This window comes from Xiphophorus couchianus, chromosome 11, assembly GCF_001444195.1.
Source record: "Xiphophorus couchianus chromosome 11, X_couchianus-1.0, whole genome shotgun sequence".
Lineage (NCBI taxonomy): Eukaryota > Metazoa > Chordata > Actinopteri > Cyprinodontiformes > Poeciliidae > Xiphophorus > Xiphophorus couchianus.
Genome location: NC_040238.1, coordinates 19036081 through 19048855, shown reverse-complemented (window position 1 = coordinate 19048855; position 12775 = coordinate 19036081). Strand labels below are relative to the sequence as shown.

The 12775-nt window shown below is 34.8% G+C and overlaps 1 protein-coding gene across 2 annotated transcripts; it reads left to right on the top strand.

Annotated features, from left to right (window-relative positions):
• Nucleotides 1-866: 866 nt before the first annotated feature.
• Nucleotides 867-12659, top strand: LOC114153463 (histone acetyltransferase KAT5). 2 transcript variants are annotated; one of them, XM_028032021.1, is made up of 16 exons: nucleotides 868-1127; nucleotides 1207-1273; nucleotides 2395-2463; nucleotides 2741-2877; nucleotides 4299-4349; nucleotides 4541-4609; nucleotides 5873-6043; nucleotides 6117-6191; nucleotides 7920-7982; nucleotides 8232-8480; nucleotides 9101-9190; nucleotides 9276-9416; nucleotides 9535-9628; nucleotides 9699-9858; nucleotides 9939-10020; nucleotides 11080-12659. In XM_028032021.1, the coding sequence occupies exons 1-16, from the start codon at nucleotides 1098-1100 to the stop codon at nucleotides 11212-11214; spliced, it is 1683 nt and encodes a 560-aa protein (XP_027887822.1). In that variant the 5' UTR covers nucleotides 868-1097; the 3' UTR covers nucleotides 11215-12659. The 2 variants fall into 2 exon arrangements, with proteins under 2 accessions (XP_027887823.1, XP_027887822.1); XM_028032022.1 differs by lacking the exon at nucleotides 4299-4349 and having other exon boundaries at nucleotides 867-1127.
• Nucleotides 12660-12775: the final 116 nt, after the last annotated feature.

Sequence of the window (12775 nt, the reverse complement as noted above, 5' to 3'; positions counted from 1 at the left end):
CTAATAATTAAATGATTATAAAGTCAGACCTAATATGTTGTTACACAATTATTTTTACAAATTAACTTTTGAGAAGTGAGGCATGCATTTTTTCCAACCTCCTTTACTCCCATACCTTTAAAAATAACTGGAAATAGCTGGGTCCAGAAGGGACCTACTCAGTAAATTGAGTCCAACAACATAAACTAGAATTTTAGCACAAATGAAGCGGTTACATGAAGACTTTCGAGGTTTGTTTGAGAACATTAGTGAACACAACCTCATAAAACCAAGGAACACAGCAGTCAGGTATGGAAGAATGTTGTTTAAGGCATTCATTGTGCAAAATGTGTTTTACACAATTTTCAAAGTTTGGACATTGTGCAAAATACAAGCTTTGAACATTGTGCAAAACACATTTTATTGTAGAGTTTTGGTAAGATGAGACTAAAATGTGACTTTATGGATCAGGGCAAAACCTATTTATGGTAGATAACTTACATTAATTTACATGCCACTCTGAGCACCATTTAACCCCATAGTGACATATTGTGGGAGAAATCTGCTGTATGGATGCTTTTTTGTAGCAAGTCAGAGATGGTCAGAGCTGCTGGAAAGATGGGCAGAATATTCAAGAAAATCTTGGAAGAAAATCTGTTGGAGGGCAAAAGACTGGGGCAATGATTTCACCTCCAGCAAAACAAGTGACTTAAAATAATTCGGTTAGAGCTACGGTGAATTTGTATAAATGAATTGAAATTAACTACGTACTGAATCGTACGTAGAATCAAACTGCAAAAATAAAATAAATAAGGTTATTATAATTTAATGTTAATAATTTCTAATTAAATTTGACTAATTTGATCCCAGTATATTTGGATGTACATGTATATCCTTGTCTTGTGAAAGTTTTTTGTCGCTTTTTAAAAATTTTTCGACAACTAACTCTACAAGTTATTTTCTGAGTTGTACTCTTTGGCTCAACAGCTTCTTCCGCTCGCTTCCGCACGAAAACGTTACCATTTCCGCTTTGTGTTCTGAAGAACGATCTTGTTACGTATTTCATCTTTGACGTAGACCGGCATTTTCCCACAACACCCTGCTCCCGACACTCACAGATGACGAAAATGGCGGACAACTCGTCTTCGGTAGGTTCTCCAAATAAACAACGTTATTCAGTGACACTGCCCGTTGTTAGGCTGTTAAACAATGTCCTGTTGTATTCAGGTGGAGATTGTGGAAGGCTGTCGCCTCCCCGTACTTCGTAAAAACCAAGAACATGAAGACGAATGGCGTAAGTGTTGTTAGAAGCTAACGCTAAGTACCGAGCCTCAGCTGGTTGTTGTTAACGGACACAAACACGCGGCCTCGGGTTAAAGAACCGAGCTTCACGTTCAGAATACACATTAAACTTTGATGTAGGGTGGGGTTATCAGGACGCCCCTCTCTAAGTCACTTTTATTGTTTCACACACATGATGTTGTCGACTTAAGTCATTTCATCGGTGAGTTGGTAATAAAAACAATGTTGCTGAAAGCTGAATAGATCAGTTAAGTGGTTAAACGGCAGCGTTAAGATAAAAACAATTGTATATAGTTGGATATATTTGTCATTATTCGACTGGAATTAGTAATTAAAAAGAAATCTTCGTAAAGCTCATGTGGTAAATGTTTGATTTCAAAACATGAACTCATTTGCACTGTAATTTAAAGTCGTCTCCTTCCTTGTCCACACGGACCTACAAAAGTAAAATAATTTATATTTTGTGAAAGATAAATAAATCTCTTTCTCAAAATAAAACTTAAAGGCAATAAGAAAATTGGCTAGATTTATCTGTATAATCTGTGCATATACATAGCTCCCATATTTATATTTATACACAATATCTATATTTCTTTGCTATAACCCCTTATAGTCCATACATACATAGTCTTGTGCATCTGTAAATAAATATTTATATCTCGTAGAGCACTTCTGGATAGATGCAAACTACATCTCGTTGCTTGTACTTGTGACAGTGCGATGACAATAAAGTTGAATTCTATTCTATTCTATATATATTGTTTTTCCTCTATTTTTAACCTTACATCTAACTATAATAAACCTGTCAGTTAGCAGAAATCATATTTTTTTAGTCTTTTTGCTAAATTTGAATATATTTTTTAAAATAGATCAAAAAGAGCTGCTCAGCAGAGCAGCAGAGAACTAATGGTTATTATGGTAGTTGACCAATCTGTACAGCTTTTAAAGTCCTTCTGATGGCCTTTCATATAAATTTGTTTATTTTGACCATGAATTTCTTTGAAAATTTTAATGTGCCTCTTAAAACATATCGACAGTTATTGGACAATGAATAAACACAATTTGTTGATGCAGGCTTAGGTTCAGTTTAATATTTTTCTGCTTTTCTTACAGCATTGGCTGAGATTCTAAGTGTGAAGGAAGCTTCTGGGAGAAAGCTCTACTATGTCCACTACATTGACTGTAAGTAAAGCTCTTTTTTTTAACTACACCTTCAAACAATGTTTTATCTGTCACCCGTAAGTGCTTAAAGTTACTGAAAACTCCTCACCCGAGTTAATTTATCAAGTACATACACTAAAACATGGCATTTTTTAGTGCTAAGATTTTATTTTTGAGGAAAAGGTTTTCATAATTCTTTTGGTAATAGACATTTCCTGCTTATGCTTTAAATATCTGTGAGATTTCTGCATTGCATAGCAGTTGTTTCCCTACCTATGTTAATTTTATTGTGTCACAGTTAATAAGCGCCTCGATGAATGGGTGACAACGGACAGGCTGGACATGAAGAAGCTTCAGTTTCCAAAGAAAGAAGCTAAAACACCCACAAAGAACGGTCTGTCAGGCTCCCGTCCCAGTTCACCAGAGAGAGAGGTGGTAAGTGTGTGCAACAACACAACACATAGTAATCATGGAGTTTATGTGATATCAGGAGTTTAGATTTGTGAAAAGTTGTATGAGATTTTTTTAATCAAATCTTCATTAACTGTTTTTTTTTTTTTTTTTTTAAATCTGGGATATGTGACGTAATGTTTTACCAGTGATCAGCTGCTTGAATTTACTAATCACTAACCCATCATTCAAATACAAACTTTTACCATCCAAAACTAGAACAGGATCTGTTAAATTCAGTTTATGAATAGCATCAATTCACAACAAATGTCAGCAGAGACAGCTGCATACTCAAACCAGGCCAATCGTATTACACAATTTCAACTTTTTAATTAACAAGATGATTTTTAGATCAGCAGATATTTAGTTTAATCTGTAAAGCTTTAAGTAGTTTAATTTGTTATTGCACTCACCATGTAGCTTTGCCCTATTCCAGTCTGTGTTTTACGAGTTTGAAAACTCCTCATTACTGCTAGCTTAACCCTCACATTTTGCTTTTCCTTTTAATCACTTTCTGCTGTCTGATACCAGAAACTGAACAAAGTGTGGATATTGTGGGTTTTATTGGAGGCTTTGTTAAAATGCAGTAAATGAGAGCACAGAGTGTGGCAGTGAAGCAAACAGATGTTAAGTGTGATGGTGGGCAAATACATATACAGTACTTAAAGTTCTACAAAACGCTTCAGTTTCATTCAACATGTTACCCAAAATATAAAATTATATCTAACCACAGACTAACTTTAAAACAGGGACACTCCTAACTAAAACTTGTTGATATTGTAGTTTAAAAAAACTTAAATACTTTCTTCATCTAATTTATTATTCATATAATCAGGTTATGCCCACAAGGTGTCGAAAAGACTACATTTGACTTTTATAAGTGACGCTTTTGAACATTATAAATGTATATAATGAATAAAAGAACCCCTGTTGATTTTAAGGGTGAAGTACAGATGTACTCCTCACGTTTCAGATTACTTTTTTAAGATGTTACAGTCATGTTTTCTTTTCCCTCCCCTTCAGTTATGCTATGCTTTGCATTGGTTATTCAGAAAATTATGATAGTAATGTAAAAAATTAGGAAAAAGTTCCCTGTGTTGTCAATGCTTTTAGATTTGTTGTGTTTGAGGCTGTAAAACAGTTTCTCTACAAATGGTAAGTGGTTCTAGATTCTAACTTTGTTCTTTGATTCTAAAAAAATCACACAATTTTTATGTGTAATGTCCACTGACTCTGATTTAATAACCAATCAAGACGTACACAATGAAAATTATTTTTATATTTATGTCTCTGTCTCCACCATGATTTTCTTGTAAATCTTTGCTTTGGAAAAAATAAAATAAATTCAGTCCGCCCACTTTTTGCCTGTCTAAGCCCTTAACATCTGTTTGCTTTTCTCCTGTGAGGTGAGTGAAAGAAGAGAAACAGATACTGACCCCGCTTTACAGAAGAAACAGGTAATCTTCCGCAGCATTGAGCCAAACAAAGCAGAACTGTTTGAACAGACCTGTGTGTAAAGATCATTTTTACTACCAACGCTGTCAAAGTTATTTTAGGCATTGTTTTACTGTTTACATAAGCTGCGTACTAATATGGGAGTAAATATGGATGTCAGTTTAATCCCTTCCTTCTCTTCCTATGTTTTCAGAGGAAGAGTCTAGATCTCAACATACCATCTGCCACACCCCCATCCAGAGGCAAAACGCTCCCCACACCGGTACTTAACATTAAACCTGATGTTAATGTTTCTCTCTGACTGCACAACCATGTTTTTAAATTTGCAAATGAATCTAGATGTAAAGAAAATATGAGTAATATGTCTCAGTTATTCAAATACCCAGATTTGTAAATCTTATATGAATGTTTCTCATTTATTTGAACAGGACTTCAGGTTTTGCATTCAGGTTTAAAGGGTTGTTTTCTTGCTTGGAAGGTTGTTGAAATAAATCTTTCCTGTTTTAGCTCATTTCCAAAACTTTTTCTGTTTGCTAAATGCCACAGATTATCTTTCATAGAATTTATTTTTTTCACATTTCGAAGTTTATCTTCACTTAGATTGCTATTTGTTTAAATACTTTGGGAAACGACTGAGATGACTGTCTTGGATTTGTAAGGTTCTGTGGAAGTATTTTAAGGCAACACCTTAAACACTGCTTTGTTTTCTAACTACGTGGGAAAGGGTAAAATAAATCAGCCAAGATACCAGGTACAGAATTGTGAACCTCCAAAAAACTGGTTCATCCTTGGGTACAATTTCCAGGTTCATGACGGCGCCACATTCATCCATCAAAACAATTATAAGGAAAAATAACCAACATTATTATCGATCAAACTCTTCAGGAAGGAAACAAGTTCTTTGTGGCAGAGATGAACATGTTTTTGAATGAAATGTGTTTAATCATTTCCAAAACAAAAGACCTTGTCAAGCTGTTGGCTTCACAAGCAGAGTCTCTATCCAGAGTAAAATGACTCCTAAACCGACATGGAAATTAAGACAACTCTCTGAAAAAAAGCCATCACTGACAAAGCAACACAAACAGAGTGTTTGCAGAAACACTCGGGGACAAAAACTTAATTATGTGGATGGCATTGTTTTGTTTTGTGCTGATGGAGAGACTGATGCTTTTCACAAACTAGATGACATTTAGAACATAATGTTGAAGTATTGTCATAAAATGTCAAGAAACCAGGAGGTTAAAACTTAGTGGGCCACATTAGTGGCCATTGCAAAGCTCTAAGCTTGGAACAAAATAATAAACTATTTTGAGGAGTTTAAAAAGCAATTTAAAAAAAATTACTGGTGTTATTTAGAAAATATAACAAAAAGGAAAAAAAAAAGGTTTTTTTTGTCTATGCAAACATTTGGTTTCATCTGTATAATGCCAAATGTATTTTTTGAACAAAGGACGTAATTTGGTCGAGTGTGTAACTTTTCTGTTCCCAATTGACTTAAAACTGAACGTTTGTTTGTTTGCTGCAGAAGAGGAAAGTAGAGAGCGTTCCCCTGGTGACGCAGGTTCCCCCCGTGACCCCTGTGCCCTCTCTACCAAGTTCAGCCGAAGCTTCTCAGGCGGCTGTTTTTCCTGCTGTCAGAGAAGCCACCACCTTCAAGTCCAGAGAGGATCACGAACCGCTCTCCACGCTCACGACGGTAGGAACAACTTCATTTTGTTTTGGTGTTATTTTTTTGTTTTTTCAAGCCTTTTTTGCTTCTCTTTCTTCAGAATGGCACCGCCCGGCGCCTCATACCTGCTCAGCCTGGAAGAAAAAGGAAAGCTAACTGTGGGGTCCCAGATGAGGTATGTGGCTGATACATGTTCACTCTACAGGCAGCTTTTCTCGTTGACTGATGCATTGTAAACCATATCTATATTTTTGATATTCTCCTGCATTTAAGTAAATTCTGTAAAACAAACATGCAGCATGCACATCTGAAATTTTATTAAAACACTGTGTTTATATTTAACTTGAGTTTTACCCAACTCGTATGAAAAATGTTATGAAAAGCTCAAGGAAAAGTAAAAAAATATATATATATTTTAAACGGCTCAATTTCTCTCAAAAGTAGATTTCCAATCAGAGTATGCTATGAAAATGTTAAACATTTTTTTAAAATTATTTTGTTTCTCACACAAATACACTGGGTAATTATTATCATTTGTAGACTACAAATACATCTAAATTTATAATACATTTTCTGATCCTCATATATTGATAAAAATGTTGCTGAACTACAAACAGTAAAAATTCAAACAGTCAAAAACGTAAAGATAGTCCAACTCAGTGTTTTTTAAGTCTTTCATGGTTAAAATTTAAAAAAAAAAAGCAATTTACAAAATGGGCATGCTTTGTTTAAGAGAAATGGCTCAAACTCTGTTATTAAAACCATAACTTGATCAGAAAATGTTTTTAAATTTACAAAAATTAAATTTAAAAACACTGTGCACTGATCAAAACCTGAAGGCTGTGCCCAACCTTGACAGTGAAGGGATCCTGCCTTGCTCAAGAACCCTGCCGTGCTCACAGACTGAAAGGTTGTTAGAGTGAATTTCTGCCCGAAAATTACCTGAGAGTCTTGTTTTAGGCAGTTTTGAACACTTGAAGGACAACCTATTTGAGGTTGAAAGCGGGTTTTAATATTTGGTTTCTCTATTTCTTGATCTTATTCCTTTTCAAGCCTTTTAAAAGTCATAAAGTCAACTCACCACTTTATGATTGTGAGTTATGAAGATTATATCATTTGGTATTTTTGCAATGTTGTAAAAGAAAAAGGAGGTGTGGGATTGCCTGTTTCTTTTTTGTTTGTTTGTATATACAGTATATATATATTATATATACACGTATATACACACTTTATTAGTAGTATTTAAAAAAACAGAAAAATATGGTGTCATATTTGCATGTATAATTTTAAAACAGAATTAATAAAATTTACCTTTTGATGTGAAGATGCAACTGTATGACCTGCTGCCGAGTATCAGAATCCATGTTTGTACTTTAATACGTTTTTATTTCTTAGTGTCAATCCTGTTAACTGTACTCTTCAGATACTTCTGTGTTCATTCTGCTGTTTATTTAAATTTTAGTTAAAGCGACAAGGAAAAACCAGAAGCCATCTTTAAAAAACATTTAACACATCATAAAAGAAATCAATGATTTTGTGTGTTTTCATGAGAAAAACTGGTGTCTTTCACTGATAACATTAACATTTTGTTACTGCTTAACTAAACAGTTGGGGGGGATATCTCAAAAGTCAAACCTTTATTTCATGTATTTTCCCCATGTAAGCCAAGCAACTCATTAGATTTATTCAGAATGATCTTCAATTCCGTTTAATAACAGATCTTTATGCATCTTTTCATGCATTCATTACACAATCTGTGGTTATCCATGATTCACGCTGGATTGTAGAAAAAGTGTTTGTCATTCAAAAGTGATCCTTAACCAAAGCTTTCAGTGTGAAAGGAAACATTTTATTCCCCTCATTAGTTTCCAAAAGTCTGTGTTTTTGTGTCTTTTTCTGCTAGATGATAAAGGTTTTGCAGTATAACAAGCCTCAAAGTGCCACTGTGTTTCTACCGCCACCAGAGGTCTGTTGGATTTCCTACTATTGCCCAATGATTGTGTGTTTGTGTCCAAATTGAGCTGTGCCATAGTGGGTCCAATAAAACAGAGGTGGAGCTTACCTTTGACCCTAGTTTACTGCTTCTGGCTCATATTGATTAAAGGAAACTGAATAAACAATCCAAATCTGAACTTTAATTCAAAAATAATTGCTTATTTGATCTTAATTTGACTTTGGGTTAACGGCATCTACAATCTTTATTTTTCCACGTCAGGATTCTCAGGACAGCTCAGACGGCATCCCGAGCGCCCCGCGGATGACCGGCAGTCTGGTGTCGGACCGGAGCCACGATGACATCGTCACACGGATGAAAAACATCGAGTGCATAGAGCTGGGCCGACACAGACTGAAGCCCTGGTACTTCTCACCGTACCCACAGGAACTCACCACGTTGCCCATCCTCTACCTCTGTGAATTCTGTCTGAAATACCTCAAAAGCCTCAAGTGTCTTCAGAGGCATTTGGTAAGAATCTCTTTGTGACGTTCTCACTGGTAGCACAGTGCATTGCAAAAGTATTGGCAACACCTGAATTTTTCCCAGCAAAGATCTTGAGCATTTAAGCAGTAAGAAACCAAATCATGGATTTATTAGCAACCTTTACTCTTGATACTGCAAAGTAAAATCCAGAGCAGTCAGTTGCCACAGAATGCTGTTTGTACTAAAAATCCAACACTGCACAATACTCTGACCCTGTGTAACACGGTGTTGGCTGCATCAATCTGTAGGGACGTTGGGGAGAGTTTATGGCAAAATAGATGGAGTTAAATTCGGAATAATCCTGAAAAAATGCAAACGGCAGCAAATTAATCTGTTAGAACGAGAAAAGTTCAGATCTAAATCCAAGGGAGAACGTTTGAAAATGTATGCTTCATCCAGTCTGTGTGCAAAGGAGCAAAAGTTTCTAGATGCCACTTTGCTGGCTGTGAACAATTTTGCAAAGCACTGAAACATTTTTCTGTTTTTCTATAAAATTGATGTAAGGTAATGATTTTATTTTCCAACTGAAGCAAGACTGAAAGTTCTGTATATTATTTAACTATCTGAAACGTGTTGTGCTCATTGTTTTTTATTTTTCTTTCCAGACTAAATGTAATTTAAGACATCCTCCTGGCAATGAGATCTACCGCAAGGGCACCATCTCTTTCTTTGAGATTGACGGCAGGAAAAACAAAGTAACAATTGTTATGCCTGTGCTTCACCGATAGGTTTATTTATATTCTCCCCCCCTGTTCACATTTGTCTTTTTCACTTTTTCAGAATTACTCCCAAAACTTGTGTTTACTGGCAAAGTGTTTCCTGGACCACAAAACATTGTATTACGACACAGACCCTTTCCTCTTCTATGTAATGACGGAGTATGACTCCAAGGGCTTCCATATAGTCGGCTACTTCTCTAAGGTACACAAATTATGACATTTAAACCGAGATAACTGGGTGGAAAGTTTATTCATGCTCACCAGGAAACATTTAATCTATAGCTGCCAAAGATGCGCTTCAATTCTGTGTTGATTTTCAGGAAAAAGAGTCAACAGAAGATTATAACGTTGCCTGCATCCTGACGTTGCCGCCCTACCAGCGCAGAGGTTACGGGAAGCTGCTCATCGAGTTCAGTAAGTCTGAAGGGAAAGCGTTTTTATAGTTATAAACTCTTTTTTTTATAATTAACTTTTTGTTCACTAGGTTACGAGTTGTCAAAGGTGGAGGGGAAGACGGGAACTCCGGAGAAGCCGCTGTCTGATCTCGGCCTCTTGTCGTATCGTTCCTATTGGTCCCAAACAATCCTAGAAATTCTCATGGACCTTAAACCTGAAAACGGAGAACGACCCCAGATAACCATAAAGTATGCAGAGGTTGTGAACATTTGGTCATGGAATCTCTTTCAGAACAATAATGCAATAATTTGTCTGTTGTTTTCTACAGTGAGATCAGTGAAATCACTAGTGTAAAGAAGGAAGATGTCATTTCAACGCTCCAGTACCTTAACCTAATCAACTATTACAAGGTGAGAGATCAGAACTGATTGTAAATCTGCCAATGCACAAATAATGATGCTTCTTTACAGTTTGCGGCAGTTTTATTAAACCCAATAGCAAAGAGACTGAATGTGCTTAATGAACATCCCATTTACTTGTAATTAGCTGTAAAACAATTGGAATGTTTTAAGTGTACAGTTCCTGGAAAAACTATTCATAAACAAAAGCTTTTCAACATTTTGTCAAGTTACAAACTTCAATGTATTTTGAGGTTTTATGTGACACAAAGAAGTTCATAATAACTAGTTGAATGGAAAACATAAGAGATGTAACGTTACACTTGAATCATGGTTTTGGTAGGTTTTCAGTTAAGAGAAATAAATAAAAAATATATGGGTTTTATTATTTACATTGGCCAGCAGTAAAAAAATAATGTATTTGAATTTCTAAAATAATTAGAATTTATCATATTCCTAAATTAGTAACAGTAGAAAATATAGAACTGACTGGATAAAAAAAATGAATAAAGTAATATAAGCAGGGACAGCCAAGCCTTTGATAGATTAAACATTATAACCATTTAAAAAAGGTCTGTTAATGTGTAATCATTTTTAAATACGACTGTGCCCAGATTTTAAATCTAAAATAAATTAATGCTTCATTTACTTTTTATATTTTAACAACCTGGTGTCCCAGTTGTGCCTGAATGAAGCAGTTGTAAAAATCTGAACTACATCAATGGAAATTTCTCCAACTTACATTTTACAAAATGCAAGTTTTATTTTGACTGATGCTACTGGTAGCCATTTGGACTTCAGGTATTAATCTTCAAATATCAATGATGATTTTTTTGGTTTTAAGTTGAATTTTATATATACTGCATATATATATATATATATATATATATATATATATATATATATATGTATGTATATATATATATAAAATCCAAATTCAGCAATATTATGAGACTTATTGAGATTCTGGTCACATTTCTGAAAGAAAACTGTTAAAATATTGCAGGGCTGCATTATATAAGCATGGACGCTGTGATGTAAACATGTAAATAACGTCGTTCTCTGCTCCAGGGTCAGTACATTCTGACTCTCTCTGAGGACATTGTGGACGGACATGAGAAAGCCATGCAGAAGAGGCACCTGCGCATCGACCCTAAATGTCTCCACTTCACTCCAAAGGACTGGAGCAAAAGAGGAAAGTGGTAAAACAAACAAACAACAAAAAAAAATCAACTTCCTCTTCACTAAACCCTCAAACCTGGACAGCAGTCATGGAGCAAAGTGTTGGATCAGATCAAGTTTTTTTTTATTATTCTTGGACTTCTCTTCAGATATACAGTGGAACATGGACTTACTTGAGATGCATAAGCTTTGGTTCGCTGCACTCATCGTTTATTGATTAATATGTTTGTACATTCTTGGAAATGAGTAACGACGTAACTTAACTTGGCGCTCTTCACTGTGGAAACATAGCTGGTAATTAACCAAAATGGTGCGTTTAAAGTGACTGAAGTTTGTTTGTTTAATAATGTAAAATTAAAACCTGACATTGGAAACGTTCAAGCTGTCCAATGTGGGCATTTATAGTTTTATCTTAAAAGTTAAATATTTATTCTGTTGGCACAACTCCATGTTTTTTTTTTTTTACTTGAAATTATAATTATTATTTGATCTTTTGGTCAACATCTTTTTCCATATTTCAAGTGTGAATATTATCAACCAAGTTATTTATCCTGGAAAGGCTTCAAAAATGATCCAACAACAGAAACACATCTTTTGGTTTTTCAAATGTAGCATAGTTTAACTATATTCCATTTTGCTCTGATTAAAGAATGTGCTCCACACACAAAAAGAAATATTATTTTGCTATTTCAGTTTAAGTGACGTTTTTTCTTTTTAAAAAGCAGCCAGGCTGCAGGATCTCTAATCTGTCCTGGTGGGTAAAGGAGGGGAAAAAACCCCACAAATTACAATCTGTTGCTAAAATTTAGAGTAATGGATTGAATTTACAGAATAAGATATATGGCCAATATAATTCTCAGTCAAAATAATTCCCGTTTGTGGTTCTCTGAGTGCCTGAAATTTAAAAAAAAGTTCCTTGTGGGCTTTTTGTTTTTCAGTACCAGCCTATAAATATAGTGTTCTTGTAACGATGGCAATTTGAAAAATATCTATTCTTCACATCCTCTGTAAATATTTGTATAAACCAACATGATTATTCAGGTTTATCACAGACCTAGTTCTGTTTTTTATTACCCTATTTTTAAATAGGCAGAAGTACAAATGCTGCTGTGTGCTGATCATTAAGATTTTTTTTATTTTATTTTATTCACATCCTGTGTCACAAAATATTTTCCCTCAGTTAAATCTGTTACTGGAGACTGTAAATACTGAAGACAAAAGCCATGCAGAACTGTTAGAGGAATGTAAAATTATTGTACAGTTCCTTTATTTTTAACTCTTATCTAACAGGCTGCACAACATGAAAGAATTAAGTGATAAACTTGTTTTAATGTTTACATGTGGGGGAAAAAGGTGAATTTGTCCTGTTAAAAAACTTGGTATATCTTTAAGTGTGCAACACTTTAGTGTCATTTGAACATTTGATATAAAAATCTTGTTGAATTCATAAAAAAATGTCCTAAAAATCATACAAGTGTCTTTAATGGTGTATATTCAGCATTTCTTTTTTTTGTGGCGAGAACGTCATGCAATCTCCACATGTCATCCTCATCAGATGTAAGCAGATCTTACTGTGGTTTCTGCA

Bases quoted from the DNA above. Each gene is read 5' to 3' on its own strand.
- LOC114153463 (XM_028032021.1), top strand. From the start codon at position 1,098: ATGACGAAAATGGCGGACAACTCGTCTTCG. The intron at 1,274-2,394 runs GTAAGTGTTGTT...CTTTTCTTACAG, and splicing joins AGAACATGAAGACGAATGGC to CATTGGCTGAGATTCTAAGT. The intron at 2,878-4,298 runs GTAAGTGTGTGC...TTCTCCTGTGAG, and splicing joins GTTCACCAGAGAGAGAGGTG to GTGAGTGAAAGAAGAGAAAC.